We start from the raw sequence: 19,441 nt of genomic DNA, 5'->3' as shown, positions 1-19,441 counted from the left end.
TCAGGCTTCCTTGCACCATATGGCTAATAATAATAATAATAATAAACATTAGTACATTAAGAGCAGTGTCCATTGATTACCACTCTGTCTTCTCCCACTCAATCATACTTTTATCCATTGTAGCAACTTGCCCTTAATGCCATACTGCTCCAATTTGTGTAGTAGTCTTCCATGTGCAACAGTATCAAAAGCTTTCCTAAAATCCAAGTATATGATATCAATTAATTTTTCATCCAGTTCCCTTGTGACCACATCATAGTATCCAATCAAATTTGTCAGACAAGACTTCCCCTTAACAAATGCACGCGGTCTGAACTATAACTGCAGTCTCGTCTAGATGATCCCTGCAGTGCTTCTTTAACTAGTGACTCCATTCCCTTCCCTGGAACAGAAGCTAAATTAACAGATCTGTAAATTTAGCTTCTGTTCCAGGGTTTAGCTTCTGTAATCTAATCATAAGATCTCTAATTACTCGTGTTACACTTTGATTCCCCCCCTCCCCTTTGTGAATTGTGGACACAATTGCACATTTCCAGTCCATGGGGAGGTGCCTTCATAGCCAGTGGGATTGATTGATTAGACTTCTTGATTAGACCGGGGATTCGAGCCCGTCACCACCAAATACGGAGGATGCGGAAAGGTCAGAGAATGACCACCGCATATCCCGCAGCAATATGGCCTTAGTTGCTAATGCTCCTAAAAACAACAACAGCCCATGGGGACCTTCCCTGAGTCTAAGGAAGCTTTCATAATTATGGCTAAGGGTTTGCTTATTTCCTTTGCTGCCTCCTTTAATTTAACTGGACACATCCAATCTAACCCAGGTCCTTTTGTTTTTATATTCAATTTCAACAATTTTTCCCCCACTTTGCTTTCCATTTAGTACAAAATCATTTAGCTCCCTGTTCAAGTTTAATAAGCTTCTGTCCTCCACTTCCCTACACAATTTCTCATGTGAGTATGCAGATGCAAAATCCTCATTCAGTTAGTCAGCCTGACTATCTGAGCAGGATCATCAACAGTCAAACCATCAATATCAAGTGGATGAATCTAATTCATCCCCTTCCTTCTAGAGTTTACGTATGTAAAGAAGTCTTTGCTATTTTTCTTTGCATCCTTTGCCAAAAATTTCTCATAATCTGTCTTCATTTGCCTAACCTCCATGGTGACTTGATTACAGACCAGCTTATATCTATCATATATAAGAAAAAGAAATTAAACAAGCCCCACTGAATATGACATTGTCAGGAAAAATTGAGGAGTGTTTGGACATCTTAAAGGACAGAAAAATAAATATACTTGGATTGAGTGAATCAAAATGGAAAGGAAATGGGTATAGAGAGTTATAAGGAGGCTATTACCTGTATTGGTCTGGGAGTAATGTAGTGAAGAAGGGTGTAGCCATCATTTTAGACCACAGGATTAAGGAAAGGCTACTGGAGGTGATTAATATCAGCGACAGACTTATGTCAATTAAACTACAAATGAATGACAGCAAAACATTGAAGATAGTACAATGTTAAGCACCGCAAACCGGTTGCAAAGAAATAGAGAAGCTGGAGTTTAGGACAAGCTCGAAGAGAACATCACAGATGGAGATATAGTTATCATGGGTGACCTTAATGCAAAGTCAGAGTGGAGAGACAAGGACTAGAATACGTTATGGGTCTGCATGGTTGGGGACCTAGGAATGATGGTGACAGGCTGTTGGATTTCTGTTTACGGAACAGCTTGGTCATAGGAAACACCTGGTTCGAGAAGAGAAAGAGGTCACAAAGTGGCAAGATACGGTTGGGACAGTCAACAGGAATCCCTCCTTGACTATATACTTGTGGATAAAGAGCAACACAGAAGACTAGTGGACATCAAGGTCATTCCTAGTGTCTCCTTGGGTAGCGATCACATGTTAGTTGTTGGAGTTTTAAGATTCCCTAAATTGAAGAGGATCAAAATAACAAGGGAGAGAAAACTAAGGTGTGGAAGTTGAAAGAAGAGGAAAAATTGGCGATGCTCAGAGAAGAGTTCAGGAAGATTGTACCTAAGACAGTGGTGAACAGCATGGAATTAGAATGGAAAGCATTCAAAGACTGTAGAGTAGGACTGACAGAGCAGGTTTGTGGAAGGACAAGTAATAGAAGATGAAAAGAAACCCCTGGTGGAATGATAGGATGAGAGAGGCTGTGAAAATCAGGAATAATGCATTCAGAACAGAAATGATGAGAATAAAGAGAGATATGAAACTGTGAAGAGAGAGGCTAAGAGGATAGTTAACAAGGTGAGAAGATGGTGTGGTTGGAAGAATGGAGTGAAACTCTACGACCAGATATCGACGGTAATAAAAAGACACTGCATGATATAGTGATATGGTGAGGAATAGAAGAGATGGTGAACAGAGCAAATACTTGATGGATGAGAATGAGAACCTAATAACCAAGGATGAAGAGATAAGAGAAACATGGAAGTATTTTGAAAATCCGTGGAACATGCAGGACAGCCAAGTAACTCCTGCTAGTATGGATGAGATAAATGGAGAGATGCTGAAGGCTACAGGAGAGGCAGGGATAGCATGGACATACACACTGTTCCATAAGATCTAGGATGAGAGCCAGGTGCCGAAGGACTGGAAAGAAGGTTTGATCATCCCGTTGTTCAAGAAGGGGAACAGGAAAAAGTGTTCCAATCATAGAGGCATCACACTGACATCACATGTGATGTAAGCTGTATGAGAGAGTGTTATAGCGGAAGATAAGAGGAATGACTGAAAATAGGATGGCCGATGGACAGTATGGCTTTAGGCCTGGCAGATCGACGATGGATCTAATTTTCTGCATCAGGCAACTGAAGGAAAAGCGTTATGAACACAAAGAATTATGGGTGGCATTTTTGGATAAAGAAAGCGTTTGATGCCGTAAAAAGAGAGAAAGTGTGGGAGGGTTTGAGAAACTTAGGGATAGAGGAACATCTTGTGGAGAGAATTGAGAATATGTGCACCAATACAGTGAGCAAAGTAAGAACAGTGATGGATTGACGGAGAGCTTCGAAATAACATCAGGTTTGAAGCAAGGAGGCATCCTGTCACCACTACTATTCATGGCAGTCATGAATGATGTGCAGTGTAGAGTGGTGGAACAACTTGGACAGGACCAGATGAAAGTTATGCTCTTCACAGATGACCCCTGCATATGGGGAGATTGATTGATCGATTTTTTGTGGTGCAAAAACCATATGGGGAGAGAGCAAGGAACAAGTGCAACGGCAAGTTGATATATGGGCTAGTATGGCCAATGAATTTGGACTAGTTTTCAGTCAGGAGAAGAGTGAAGTAATGGTTCTAAAGAGGAGTGGCAAGCTTGACGGATACATTACAATGCAAGGGAAACAGCTAAAAATGATTAACAACTTCAAGTATCTAGGAAGCACCATTACAAAGACTGGAGTGATAGCAAAGAAATAAGCAGAAGGATACAAATATAGGCAGACAAGAGATCTGATCTGGAACAAGTGTAAGAAGGCTATAATCAGGCCTATTGCATACCAATTCTGACGTATGCACCTGAAACTTGGACTATGAAAAAAAAAAAAAGGATGAAAGCAGAATTCAGGGGGCAGAAATGAGATTTGTGAGAAGCATAGCCAGAAAGACAATACGCGACAAAATCAGGAATGATGTGACTGAGGACAGGACCTTTCAATCCATGACAGGATTGAACGGTCCCGTTTGAAATAGTTTGGATAGGTAAAGAGGATAAATGAGAGGCGTTTGCCAAGAAAAATGTTTGATTTACAATTAAGGGACAAAAAAAATCCAAGGGGGAGTACAAGAATGAGATGGCAAGACATGATAAAGACATGTCATTAAGAGAGGAAGAAACTCGAATGAAATCAATGATAGAGAGTAGTACACAGACAGGGCATGGTGGCAAGGCTTCATACGTCGACCCGTAGAATAGCGGAACAATAACATGATAATGATTATATCTATCATAGTCTTCTGTTTCACCTGATAATTTATATGCATCTTATGCATTTTTCTTCTCTGCCACAAGTCTCATTAGTTCATCTGCCATCCATTTAGGCCTAACTCTTGAGCACTATTTCTTAGTTGGAACAAAAAGCCTAGTAGATTCCAAGATACTTCCTTGAATGCTTCCCATTTAGAATTTGCTGTTGGTAACATCATCAGTTGAACCCATTGTATAGAATTTACAAATTGTAAACAAAAACCCTTCCCTTTACCCCTGATGGTACTCACATCTTTAAGTAAATATCACATCAGCACTGCCACCTAATGGTTCCTTTACCTGCAGATGCTTAATGCATGAAGATTCACTGCTGATAATCAGATCAAGAGTATTACTTCCTTTAGTTGCCTCTTGAACATGCTGCTGTAGAAAACAATAATCCAATAAATTCACAAAAGCCTTGCTTGTGTGTGATTCACCAAGCCTGAAGTTCCAGTCTGGGAAGTGAAAATCGCTCATTAGAAGACCTGATTTACTGGCCCACATTACTTCTCTATCCTTTCTGTACACATTGTACTGATCAAATTCCATCTGCACTGCACATATCTATGTGACACCACATCTATGATATCCCAACAATATCTGCCTTTGATGTCTTGACCAGCACCTCAAATTCATAAAATTTATTTAATAAACTCCCAGCATTGGTGTACATGCAAGTATACATACACCTGTTCTTACTCTGAGTTATCTTAACAAAGTCCATGTATTTACTTGTTCCATAACTCCTGGAAGTCGCCAGCACCTTCCTTTCCAAGCTACTGCTTATTCCAATAGAAGCATAGCAAGAATCACTTTCACCTCTGCCTGCAGAGACTGTTAATCTATTAGTCTGTGAATCCACCCCTAAGATAGCAGTTTTTCAACCCACCTAACACTGCCTCGACAGCATCAGCAAATATTCTTGCACCCTTTCTATTTAAGTGTATCCTATTCCTGTAGAAACAATCTCTCCTGTTTTTGTGTGCAATTTCTGATCTTTTTAATATAATACCCACATAAATGTAACAGTTTTGTAAAGCACTTACCTACTGGAAATAACAAGAATATCTTGAGTATTAATACATCAAATAATTCACAATATGGTTTAAAAGTTAAAATATAATACTTACCTTCCTTCAGGTATATATCCAATTGCTGCTGTGCATATTAACAACCATCCAACAGCAAAAACAGTAATAAAAATCCTAGTTTGAAAGAAAGAATAAGACAAAGTCACATTGCATGTTTTATCTCTCTCTCTCTCTCTCTCTCTCTCTCTCTCTCTCTCTCTCTCTCTCTCAAGAATAGGGAAGGGAAATTGTACAAGGTAACTTCAGAAAAAAAATAAATAAAAATAAGTTTTTTTTTTAGTTTTAACTATTTGTAAACTTACCTAATGGGTAAAAGCACACAATAGCGTAAAAAGAATCCTACACCCCACAAAACAGAAAGTCTTACACTGAAATAAAAAAAATGAATTTATAAGTTACTTCCTAGAATTTTTAAACATACAGCTATTAGCAGAAAAATCACACCATGTAGTTAATTTTAAAATGGAGTAGCTCAAAAGTAACTAAGCAATACTACTAAACTGTACAAACTGTTAGTTAACAAACTTAAACAAGTTTTATATCATTAAAATTGTTTAAGGTACACCCCTCCACCTGATATAAACTAATGTGTCCTAGCTTATCTCATACAGAGGGGAATCGTGTGATTTCCACGCTAGCACACTCATTTACTTCTTTCTGCTCTGTTTCTTAGATATTTAACATATGTGATCACATTACAATGTTATCACCAAGAGAATGCCAGAGGCACAAGTCTCCTGTCATTATTAATCATTTAAATACACTTGTTTCAGTATATCTTAAATCAGTGGCAGATTTGAGACCTATGGCAGTGACACCCTTTATTTATGGAGAAGACTGCCAAGGTTAGTGCTGTTGCACATTGATATGAACAACACAAATGTGGAAGAACCTCAGTGCATGATTAAAGAAATCCTAGGATGCATAGCAACTGTTGTAACTAACAAAAGAATGTTTCAAAAATTGAGACATTATTCGTGGAAGATCACCGTATTAGCATCAAAGAACTAGCTGCAGAACTCTAAATTAGTGTAGGATCTGTGGAGAACATTATCCATCAAAAGTGCATACGACTAAAGTGTCTGCTAGGTGGGTTCCCAGACTTCTGACCCCCTTGCCAAAAGAAAAAAAAGCACAATGTGAACATGAAATGATGTCAATATGACAGGAACGGCAAGAAGAGTTTTTTTTTTTTTTCCCCTCCCCACAGCTAGTCACCATGGTTGAAATTTGGATCCATCACTATGATCCAAAACCAAACAAATATCAAAGTCATGGAAGCATGCAGAAGCACCACCTCCAAAAACCAAGGTGCAACCAAGTATTAACAATATGAAGCTGTTAGTTTTTTGGGATCAGCTTGGTGTGATACTAACAGATTACCTTCAAAAGGGCTGTACTATGAGAGTGAAGTATTACTTGCACCTCCTCATAAAGCTACATGCTGCTGTAAAAGAAAAAAAATGACGTAAAAATGTCAAAAGGTGTGCACCTGCACATTCCTCACATGCTGCAGTGAGGTGTGCCCACAAGTGTGGGTTTCAAATATGCCATATCCTGCTTATTCCCCCAACCTTGCACCCTCAGATTTTCTTTCCTGCTCTGAAGTCCTTTCTTTATGGAAAACACTTTGCTGCTGATGAGGAGTTCATTTCTGCAGCTGAGTCATGGTTTGAAGGACAGTCAGAGGATTCCTACAAAACTAGCCTGCAGAAGTGTATTGAGAGGCGGCAAAAATGTGTCATTTTGTGTGATAACTATGTTGAAAAAGCGTAATACATGGTGTTTGTTTCAACCTTCTATCAAAACTACCTCTGGGTATTCACCCAGAGGTAGTTGTGATAGAGGGGTATGTCTGCCGGGAGCAACTATTGATGATGTCACCAACAGATTGTCAGATTTTAAAGGGGGTAAAGAGAATATTATTATTCATGTGGGGACTAATGATATTAAACGTACACGATCTGACGATTTGTTGGAAAAATACAGGACCATGCTGAGGAAATGTTGCGAGATAGGCCATAATGTCTATGTGTCTGCAATTCTGCCCAGACACGACAGGAGGGATTATATGTTAAGAGCCTTGTGAATTAACTCAAGACTTGAAGGAATCTGCAAGGCTTTAGGGGGCAAATTTCTATCAGCATGGCCCACACTTGTAGGTAGAAGGAATTTGTTTTGTAGAGATGGGATACACTTAAACAAAGGTGGTGCAAAAGTTTTTGCCAGTATTATTGAGGATACCTTAAAGGCTCAGGGAAACTGCTAGTTAGGGGGGATGTGGGTAATACTGACACGCGTTTATCTGATAATACTGGTCAAAGTAACTCTTGCACATACCTTAAGAGTTCTTATCTGTTACCCCAACTGGACGTATTATCTAGATGTTCTGGGGGCAGAAACGTTTCACGTGAGCGGGTAGCTAATATCAGGGAAGAGAGCTTAAAAAACTTCAAGGGTTGTGTTAGGGTTGTTAAATATACAAGAACAGTAAATCTTAATTGTTTATACAGTAACGTTAGAAGTGTTGTCAATAAAATGAGCGAATTCAAACTGTTGGTTAAAACAAGTAACGCGGACATAATAGGGCTTACAGACGTGGTGCCACCCGGAAATTGGGGATGATGAGTTTAAGTACGGCTTGTATAATGTATTTAGGAAGGATAGGGTAGATAGAAGGGGTGGTGGGGTAATGCTTCTTATCAGAAGCAGCCTGAGTACGACGATAGCTTTCCCGGATTCAGACATTTCACATGCTAGTATAGAGTCTGTATGGTGTGAGATAGTTGTAAACAAAGGTATAATGCGAGTAGGAGCAATCTACAGACCAGGTCATTGTGAAGATTATGACAAAAGCCTCTACATGCAAATGGAATGGGCAAGTAAGCATCAATGCCTTATTATGGGTGATTTCAATTTGCCTGTAATTGATTGGAGTAAATGGGAAGGAAACTCGACATGGGGAACAAAATTTTTAAATCAACTAGATGACTGTTATTTGTATCAACATGTCAGGGAAAGTACTAGAGAAAAGAATATCCTAGACCTCATCATCACACATGAATCAGATGACATAACAGGGCTGACAGTAGAGGAACCAGTAGAAGGAAGTGATCACAGAGTTCTACGGTGGATGATGACAAGAGAGGTAGCAGAAGTAAAAGGCAAAGGAATGGGTTTTAATTTCAGAAAAGGAAATTACGATGCCTTAAGGTACTACATGGCCTCTATTAACTGAGTAAATATCGTGCAGAAAATGAATACATTTGAACTGTGGTACGCTTTTAAAACATTAATCACAGATGCCTTGAATGCGTATATACCATTAAAAAAATACTCCACGAGGAGGGTTCCAAGTTGGATGAATAGTGAAGTTGCCACATTACTTGAGCAGAAAAAGTGGCATGGAAAGGTTACAGAGCAATAAAAAGTACTGAAACCTATAACAGCTACAAGGTGATGTGTAATAGAGCCACAGAAAAGGTTCGACAGGCAAAGGCAGTTTATGAGAAATCACTAGCAAACAGAGCAAAGAGGGGGAATAAGGAATTCTTCATATATATAAATGCCAAGAAGAGCAGGTCAAACCAGATCGGACCTTTACGTAAGGGAAAGGGGACAGTATTAAATACACCAGCTGCCGTTGCAGATGAACTCAACAGTTATTTTGCATCGATATTTACAAATGAAAAACCTTCTGTGGCAATGGGAAATTGTGGGAGCGAAGTTAAAAAATATGTAATTAATGATATTGAAATTTTGCAAGATTATTTAATGAAAAAACTTTCGAGCCTACAGACCAGTAAGGCTCCTGGAGTTGATGGAATATACCCTATAATCTTAAGGGAGGCGGCAAGCGAGTGCATTGAACCACTGAGGCTAATTATACGAGCATCACTAGACTCTGGGGAGATTCCCTTGGATTGGAAAAGTGCAAATGTATCTCCCATACATAAGGGTGGCTGTAAAAGTGAAGTTGGAAATTATTGACCTGTCAGTCTGACTTCAGTAGTAGGGAAAATCATGGAGGAAATGACCAAGGGTGGAATTCAGGATCATTTGGATCGAATTGAAATTCTCAAGGATACTCAGCATGGTTTTGTAAAGGGAAAATCATGTTTAACGAATCTGGTTCGCTATTTCGAAAGGGTCAGTCACGAGGTGGATTTAGGGAATAATTTTGACATTGTTTATTTAGATTTCAGCAAAGCTTTTGACTCAGTCCCACAGGAACAGTTGCTTTATAAGCTGGAACAGGATGGAATCACTGGGAAAATCCTTAGATGGATAGAAGGATGGCTTCAATGCAGGAGGCAGAGGGTTGTGATAAATGGCTATTCCTCAGATTGGGTTGATGTAACAAGTGGGGGTTCCCCAAGGATCAGTATTAGGACCACTGTTGTTTTTAATTTTCATAAACGACATTGATGAAGGGATAGAGGGCATGATGTCTAAATTTGCAGATGATGTTAAAATTGGTAGAGTAGTTAATGATCACTGTCAAGCTGAGCTTCTTCAGAGAGACCTAGATAAATTTCAGGAATGGTCAGAAAAATGGCAGCTATGCTTTAATCCAACAAAGTGCAAGGTATTACAACTGGGAAACAGTAATCCCAAAATAACTTATTCACTTGGTGGAGTTCAACTAAACCCAGTACTGGAGGAAAGGGACTTGGGTGTTACGATACGGTCAGACATGAAATTCTATGAGCATCGTAAACAGGTTGCAAGGAAGGCCCATGGTGTCCAATCGAACTTTTGCAAGTAGAGATAGGGACGTAATAATCCCATTATATAAGGCTTATGTTAGAATATGTTATGTTACTTGGAATATGTTACTTTGAATACTGTGTTCAAGTATGGAGACCGCACCTAAAGAAAGACATCAAGCTTCTTGAAAGGGTGCAAAGATGGGTAACTCGCCTGGTGAGATTGGCAAAAGGGCGTCCTTATGAAGAAAGACTTCGAATATGTGGGTTACAGAGTTTGGAAACTAGACACCTTAGGAGATTTGATTGAGGTGTTTAAGGCTCTGAGAGGCATCAGTAAAATGAATGAGGACGAAATTTTCAAGATTATAAATGATGCTAGAACTAGGGGACATAAATTCAAGTTACGGGGGGAAATGTTTAGATTGGACTGCAGAAAGTTTTATTTTAGCCAGCGAGTTATAAATTACTGGAATAAGTTGCCTTCATGGGTGGTAGAGGCTGACAGTTTGGGGAAAGTCAAAGGTCATCTGGATAGTACCTTCGGCTAAGGGAAGCGCATAGGATGATAGGTTTAATTTCCTTTTTTTTTTTTTTTTTTTTTTTATTAATTATTATTATCTATTTATTTTTGGTTTTTATCATTGTTTTTTTTCGGATTTTGTTTTTTGGTTGGTGCAGCATCAGCTGTAGGCTTTCTTGCACCATGCGACTAATACTAATACTAAATAGAAAGGGTGCAAGAATATTTGCTGATGCTATCGAGGCAGTGTTAGGTTGGTCGGAAAACTGCTAGCTTGGGGGGATACAAGGACTAATAGATTAACAGTAGCCACTGACAGAGGTGAAAGAGATTCTTGCACTGCTTCTATTGAAATGAGCAGAAGCCTGAAAAACAAGAGATGCAGGATATTTCAGAGACTGCTGGGAGTCATTGCGGTACAAGTAAACACATGGGTTGTGTTAGGGTAGCTAAGAATAGAAACAGGTGCAGGTATACTTGCGTGTACACCAATGCTAGGAGTTTAGTAAATAAATTTGATGAATTTGAGGTATTGCTCAAAACATCAAAGGCAGATATTGTTGGGATATCAGAGACGTGGTGTCACACAGATATAAGGGATACAGAACTGGACTTTGGGGAGTACAACGTCTACAGAAAGGATAGACAGGATAGGAAGGGGGGAGGGGGTTATGCTATTAGTTAAGAAACACATAAAAACCAAGGAAGTGAAGCCAGTCGACATCGCTGGACAGTGCAGTGTTGAGTCAGTTTGGTGTGACATAAGCATTGGGAGATCAAAATTGAGAGTAGGAGTGTGCTATAGGCCTAATGATGAAAGGGAAATGAAAGGGAAATAGAGTGGGCCAGTAAATCAGAGAGTCTTATAATGGGAGATTTTAATTTCTCAGATAGTGACTGGAATTTGGGGGCTGGTCACTCACACACTAGCAGGGCTTTTGTGGATTTATTGGATGATTGTTTTCTACATCAGCATGTTCGGGAGGCAACTAGAGGGAGTAATACTCTTGATTTGATTATCAGCAGTGATTCTTCATGCATTAAGAATCTGCAGATTCTTTGTGATCACTTTGTGAGCACACTGTGATCACTGGATCACAGTGTGCTGAAGTGGGATTTACTCAAAGAGGTAACTACCATTAGGGGTAAAGGGAAGGGTTATTGCTTCCGTAAAGGTGACTACAATGGACTAAGACAGTATTTAAATTCTATACAGTGGGACCAACTGATGATGTTACCACCAGCAAATGCAAAATGGGAAGCATTCAAAGAACTTATCTTGGAAGTTACTAGGCTTTACATACCAACTAAGAAATATTGTTCAAGGTTTAGGCCAAAATGGATGTCAGATGAACTAATGAGGCATCTGGCAGAGAAGAAAAATGCATGGGATACTTACAAATTAACACATGACACAGAAGCCTATGATAGATACAAGTTGATATGCAACCAAGTTACAAAGGAAGTTAGGCAGGCGAAGGCAGATTACGAGAAATCCTTGGCAAGGGATGCAAAGAAAAACAGCAAAGAGTTCTTTACTTATGTAAACTCTAGAAGGAAGGGGATGAATCAGATTGGTCCACTTGATATTGATGGGTCAACTGTTGATGATCCTGCTCAGGTAGCTAACAAACTAAATGAATATTTTGCATCGACATTCACACATGAGGAGTTATTCAGCGAGGGGAATGCCAGAGGTGTATTCAACTCTAGCAGTAAGCTACAGAATCTTGAAATAACTGGGAGTAAAGTGGTGGAGAAACTGTTGAAGATAAACACAAGAAAGGCACCTGGGGTGGATGGGATCTATCCAGTTATATTAAAGGAGGCAGCAAAGGAAGTAAGCAAACCCCTAGCCATAATTATGAGAGCTTCCTTGGACTCAGGGGAGGTACCCATAGACTGGAAATGTGCAAATGTGACCCCAATTCACAAAGGAGGTGACACAAGTAATTATAGACTTGTGAGCTTAACTTCTGTTCCAGGAAAATTAATGGAGGCACTGGTTAAAGAAGCACTGCAGGATCATTTAGACAAGACTTCAGTTATAGCTAGGACACAGCATGGTTTTGTTACGGGGAAGTCTTGCCTGACCAATTTGATTGGATACTATGATGCAGTCACAAAAGAACTGGATGCAGGGAATAGCCTTGATATTATATATTTGGATCTTAGAAAGGCTTTTGATACTGTTGCACATGGAAGACTGCTTCACAAATTGGAGCAGTGTGACATTGGAGGCAAATTGCGGCTATGGATAAAGGGGTGGTTGAGGGGGAGAAGACAGAGAGTGGTAATCAATGGACACTGCTCATCGTGGACTAATGCTATTAGTGGAGTCCCTCGGGGCTCAGTGTTGGGTCCATTATTGTTTTCTGTATTTATAAATGATATCGATGATGGTATATCAAGCTTAATGTCCAAGTTTGCAGACGATACAAAGGTTGGCAGGGTTGTCAAGGACACTACTGACACTATGCTGCTGCAACAGGATCTGGAAAGGTTGAGCAGATGGGCTGAGAGGTGGCAAATGAAGTTTAACATTGACAAATGTAAAGTACTACACATGGGAAACAGCAACCCCACAGCAACGTATCAACTCTGTGGTACTACACTGACAGTGGTAGAGAATGAAAGGGACTTGGGGGGTGGTTGTGCAGGCAGATATGAAGTTCTCTGAGCAGTGCAGACGGGCTGCAAGAGTAGCTCATGGAGTATTGTCAATGATATACAGGAATTTTTCCAGCAGGGATAAGGAGGTGATTATTCCCTTGTATAAGGCAATGGTCAGGCCACACCTAGAATGCTGTACACAGGTCTGGAGGCCTCATTTCAAGAAGAATGTAGTGCTGCTAGAACGAGTACAAAGAAGGGCAACAAGATTAGTGAATGGAACAAAGGGGTGCTCTTACGAAGAAAGGCTTAAGTTTTGCAAATTACAGTGTCTGGAGACTAGGCACCAGCGAGGTGATCTGATAGAGGTGTATAAAGCCTTGAATGGTTTGAGCATGCTCAATGCTGATGGATTCTTCCTCTAGCTCAGAATAATCACCTGAGAGGGCATAAATTCAAATTGAGGAAAGACAGATGTAGGATAGATGTGAGGAAATTTGCCTTTAGCCAGAGGGTGGTTGGTTGGTGGAACAGACTTCCATCCCTTGTAGTGGAGGTTGATAGCCTAAATATCTTTATCAGGTTGGTCCTTTTTCACACTATTTTCGGCCCTTGCTTTTCTCTTCCTCTTCTTAGTTTGACTTTTTGATTGTGAGCCCTGAGGCAGGCATAAGATAGATGAAGATGCAGAACCTTGAGGCAGAGTTCTTGGAATAATTCTCCTAGAAAAAAACCTTAATCTCAGTGAGATCTTGTGCCTGTGATAAGATTTCCTGACTAAAAACCCCAGGGGCTCACATCTGGTGAGTATGGGTTTGGCACACCCAGGGTCCTGAGCTGGATATCATCAGTCTTCTCTTTCTTGGTGATTCCCTTCTACATCTCTCTCTCTCTCTCTCTCTCTCTCTCTCTCTCTCTCTCTCTCTCTCTCTCTCTCTCTCAGGGTAATTCAGATTTTTTTTTTTTTTTTTTTTGCCTGGTGTAGCATAAGCCTCAGGCTTCCTTGCACCATGAAGCTAATAATAATAATAATAATTAGTTTAAGGCTCAGCTGGACAGGTATTTTGAACAAACAGAGGGGTGAAGTGGAAGTGGGTTTTTTTTTTTTTTTTGGCTGATGCTGCATAAGCTTGCTTTCTTGCATCAAATGCCTCTACTAATGCTAATGCTTTTGCAAAAAGATTGGTGAGGGGAACAAAGGGGGAATGCTCTTACAAGAAAGTCTTAAGTTATGCAAATTTGCAGCACCTGAAGAGTAAGCACCTGCAAGGTGATCTGATTGAGGTGTACAAAGCCTTAAATGGGTTGAGTAAGCTGAAAACTGATAGGATTCTTCCGCTTGCTCAGATTAAGAACCTGAGAGGGCACAGTTTCAAATTGAGGAAAGGAAATTTCAAATAGATTTGGGGAAATTTGCCTTTAGCCAGCAGGTAGTTGACAGCCATTTGGAACATATGGGGGTGTGAAATGAGAGGTTTTTTTTTTTTTTTTTTTTTTTGGCTGATGCTGCATAAGCTTGCTTTCTTGCATCGTATGCCTCTATTAATGCTAATCAGCTTAATTACATATGATCACCCCTTAACAAATCCATGATGAGATTTCCACATAGCCATATTCCTATCAAGATGATTTTGCAATACAGTAAACCCCCGCTATTCGCTGGGGTTAGGTTCCTGAAAAATGCCGCAAATACCGAAAACACGAATACTGAGTTATGGCTCCCATAGTAATAAAGGGGTTCCGTTCCAAAGTATGAAATATATAAGAAAAACTAGTCTAAAATTTTGTCTATGTATGTATTATATGTACCTTCATAATATGACTATGTACATAGACAGCACATAGTGAAATGCAAGCATATGGCATCGAAATGAAAATAAGAAACAATTTAATATTAAATGTAATATTTATTAGAAATTTCAAACAAATCTTTAAAATCAGCGTCTTTGCTAGCTAAAAAACTTATCCCGACAGTGTTATCACCAGTTTCGCTAAAGTGTTGATAAAGGAGTTTTGCCTTTTCACGGATGAGTGAATTTAACGGAATTTTATTTTCAGTTCGGTCTTCTATCCACAGACTTAAAGCTTTTTCCAATTTAACATCACGAGTTACAGAGCAAATTTTTGAAGTAATTAGCGCGTTTTCATGGACACTACGGCAGATTTTTTCTTCCGATTTCTTGATTGATCGTACCATTGACTCATTGATTTTATAATGTTTTTCCACTGAGGAGACACTTTCACCATTAGAAATTTTGTCTAATAACTCAATTTTATTTGCTAATGTCATCACCTTTGATCTTTTCACATTTCCCTTGTTATTCGTAGCCATATTTTTGTCCACAATAAAGTGCCTTTATTGTGGACAAAAATATGGCTTCATTGTGAACTTGTCCACAATAAAGGCACTTTCTTCCGTTAACACACTCGAAAAAGTCTGTTTTACACTGCAAAACGGTAGATTTATCACTTTTGTAAGCATATCAATTTATAAATTTATTCAATTTATAAGCATATAAATTAAAAGCAAACAACGACACCTTCCATGACAAGCACATAACACATACTGAACAAGGATTAGTGAGACACATCCACGCTCGCGATTTTGTCACCCCTCTCCCCCACCCGTTGAGCGCTGTTTTTACCGGGAAAGAATTTTAGCCACGCCCATGTTTTTTTATGGCGGAAAATGTTCACGGCACTTTAAAATTCACATTTTTTCAGGTTTCATTTTATGTTAAATCAGCGACCGCGAATAGCAGGGGTTTACTGTACTTCTTTAGCCTTGTATTGGCATCATACAAAAATTACAAATTCCTCTCTGGAAGCAAAAATTGGAAAAAAAAAAATTCAAAATTCATTTTTTTAATACCTCCTATAATTTCAATCATTTCTGAACATAACTGTGAAAAATCCATGTTATATAGTAAAAAACATTTTTAATTAAATTTTGAAAATTAAAACTCATTTTTGACCTGTCAGAGAAATGTAAATTTAAAACCCCACTTTTCACCTATGCTTTGATTCAAGGAGAATGCGTCACTAACAGCCGCACCTCACTACATGAAATATGAAGTGCATAACTCCAGTTTATAGGGACCTCCTCTGAATCAAAGAATGCTCTCTTAATTACCACAAAAGGTTTGCACACCTACCTTGCTGCTACTTTCATTATAATTGGATAAATGCCATCAACTCCAGGTGTTTTATTCACTTTTAGCTTCAACAATTTCTCAGTTTTCACAAAGTCACTTAGCTCCCAGTTATAACTTGGTAAACTTATGGTATTCCCATCCTTAAAACTTCTTCATGTATGAATGTGGATGCAAAATCTTTGTCAGCAATCTGAACACACAGGATCATCAATATTTATGCAATTCCTATCTAGTGGAACAATGTGGTTTATTTATCCATTTCCTTTCAGTATTAACATAAGCAAAATGATCAATCCCCCCAATATACTCTAGGTTTTTTTAACTAGCAAATTTAATATTCAGTACAAGTTAATTAAAATGATTTCGTTACGAAACTGGTTACAATTATATTTTTTATCACTTTTACAGTTTAAACTCAATTACACTTTACACAACTAAATTAATACAGTACACTAGTGTAAAATATGTACAGTAGGATTTCAAAGTCTGCGAACTCTGTATGTAATCCCACTCGCACCCTCCCACATAAATTCATACTTATGTTTCTGACTCCGTTCTAACTTTTCCATTTTATGATAGCAGTTTGTGGGAAGGGAAAGAATAGAAAGATCAACATCGTAACAGGTGCACAGTATTGGTTTTTCATTCAGACTAGTAAGAAATCTATGCTTGAATTGGATGATATGTCACAATAAATAAGGCTGTGTCTTTAGCTTTAACATGGTCTCCTCTAAAGGTGAACTATTTATGAGCACAGACTTTACCCAAGTGCACTTTAAGATTTATGTATATGCAATTTACACAAAGTTTATATACACGCATAAGTGGTTTACAGGAGTTTGCTGAGCTTTATCTTAGTTTGACCTTTGTATAAGAATCTTCTATGGGTAGGACAGGCCCAACTTATGTGAATTCTCACTTATACAGAGTTATCAGGAACCCAACCCTCAAGTACGTTGAGACCCTACAGTATGTACAATTTAAATTGTTATGCAGATGATTTCCTTTAGTACATTTTGTCCAGAATGTCATGGTACAACAACCAGCAGTAGCCTGCCAACATACAATCATTCCAGAAACCTTAGTAGTGATTTTCTATTGACTTAACAATTCGATGGAATTGATCCCCCTGCTCAACATTCAATGTCAAGGTTTTCGTGGGGGGGGGAGAGTCTAAGGTACAGCAAATGAAATTTCAACAACATATGACAATTTCTTTATATGCATTGAGCAGTTCCAGAAATCCATCCCTGTAACGTGGAAGACCTGTGGTTTCTACAAAGGCATTGCGAGCCTTTGTAGATTTTAAAGGTTGCAGAGCTACTTCAGTTGGAGGTTGCTGCCAAAGATGTGGAGGGTTAATAGAGGAAGAAGAGAAGGAATTATCTAACGAAGAACTTATTGACTCACAGGCAGCAATAGTGAAAGAAGAAAATGCTGACGAAGCTCAAGATGAACCAAATGAGCAACCGAGACGCTTCATCACCAGAGAGATGGCAATGGCAAGGTTTGAGAAAATGGATCCTGACAGCGAACGATTCTTAAAAGTTAAGAGGGGTGAATGATATGCTTGCTTCCTACAAAGAAATCTACAATGAAAAGAAAAAGCCACCGTCCTGTCATCCATTAATATGTTCTTTCGTAAGGTTGAGCATCCGACCCTTTCTAAATCTCCACAGCCCTCAACCGCCACAGCAGTGTACTTATCAGCTGAAGACGTTGATTCTGGCAACGAAGCTCGAGAGGTAAAACTTACTGACATTATTCCTGTCTCCTCTCTTTTTTTGTAATTTTACAATTTTGAAATTTTTTAAATGCATGCTTTTGTAATTTTTCCTGCACACGAGATAAAAATGAATAAATACAATAAATAATTCTATTTATATGTTCGTCAAACATTTTTTTGATTCAATCAATTCGGCGAGCACAGTTTCGAGTGCTGCACAAGCATGGGCAAAATTCCAACTTACGGAGCATTCCGCAGAATGCAACTCTTATGTAAGTCAGGGAGTTCCTGTAAAGAAGAAAACTAATCACGTTGGACTCGTTTGTACTGGGTGTGGAAAAGTCTTAGATAATCCAGCTGATGTTGCTCATGAATTGAATGGATACTCCACATAAGTCTTTACTGACAAAAGACCCTTCATGCTGAGGAGAGGCTGCGTGTGAGGCTGAGCCATATGAAATTAGTGATTTTGAAATTAGATGACTGTTTATTAGAAAAACTTTCAAGCCTAAAGGCAAGTAAGGCTTCTGGAGGTAATGGAGTATAATCAGTAATTTTGAGGGAGGCAGACAGAGAACATATTGAACACCACTGGACTTGGGAGAGATTCCATTTGATTGGAGATGTGCCGGTAAACAGAAACTGGTTAGTCTGACTTCGGTGACAGGGAAAATCTTAGAGGTAATGATTAATAGTGAAATCCAGGGAATTTTGATGGAAATGGTATACTGAAGGAGATACAAACATGGTTTTGTTATCATTTCTAACTAAACCGGTAAGCTATTTTGATACAGTTACGAGTTAGATGCAGGGAACAATTCTGATGTAGTTTTTTTGGATTTAAGTAAGGTATCTGACTCATTTCCTCGTGGGTTACTGTGTAAGTTGGAACATGTTGGGATTACTGAAAATTTCTAACATGGATTGCAGATAGCTGCAGGGCAGAAGGAAGAGTGCTGTGATTAATGGTTATTCTTCATTGGTGTAACATCATAAGTAGCATTCACAAAGATCAGCTCTTATTTCTGATTTTAATAAACAACATTGACGAAGGAATAAAGGGCACAATGTTAAAATCTGCAGTCAACATAAAGACTGGAGACTCGTTAATGATCAGTGCCAAATTACAAGGGAAGAGGCTTAGACTAGATTGTAGGAAGTTCTTTTAGCCAGCAAGTCATTGATTAGTTTCTGGGGATGGATATTGGCTCAGTTGACAAGGTCACCTTTGCTGATGACCCTTTTTCTTCTGGTTAAGGAAAAAACACTACAGCTGTTCTGGAGCATGCAAAGTTTGCATTAAATACCCTACAGGAATGGGCAAACACCCATAAATTACAAATACATAACACTAAATCAATACTGCTAAAAGGTAAACTAAATAGATTGCAACAAATCAAAATACATAGTGATTTCTTGCTTGCACTGACAAGTGAAAAGAACTTAATTAGTAAGTGAGAGAGTAAACACGGTAATACATAAAAAAAAACTGACACAAGGCACAGATATTTAGGAGATAACGTATTAAATTTAGCAAATACAGAACATACATAGAGGCTTTTGGCTACTGTACGTAGCCTTTTTCAACTAATTGAGCACGCAAGCAGTTGTTTTTTTGTG

General features: G+C 38.8%; 1 protein-coding gene across 2 annotated transcripts in view; it reads right to left on the bottom strand.

Moving 5' to 3' along the window:
- Gpat4 (Glycerol-3-phosphate acyltransferase 4) overlaps positions 1-19,441 on the bottom strand; it is a 326,719-nt gene that overhangs the window by 161,067 nt on the left and 146,211 nt on the right. For both annotated transcript variants that reach the window (XM_090384714.1, XM_090384715.1), the window contains exons 6-7: positions 5,398-5,463; positions 5,135-5,209 (exon numbers count right to left, since the gene is read on the bottom strand). In XM_090384714.1, coding sequence (XP_090240840.1) covers positions 5,135-5,209; positions 5,398-5,463 — 141 coding nt within the window. The remainder of the gene's footprint in view (positions 1-5,134; positions 5,210-5,397; positions 5,464-19,441) is intronic.

Source organism: Mastigoproctus giganteus, chromosome 11 (genome assembly GCF_048544385.1).
Source record: "Mastigoproctus giganteus isolate SK-2022 chromosome 11, ASM4854438v1, whole genome shotgun sequence".
Classification (NCBI taxonomy): domain Eukaryota; kingdom Metazoa; phylum Arthropoda; class Arachnida; order Uropygi; family Thelyphonidae; genus Mastigoproctus; species Mastigoproctus giganteus.
Note: the sequence above shows the minus strand (reverse complement) of the source record. Positions and strands in the feature narration are given on the sequence as shown.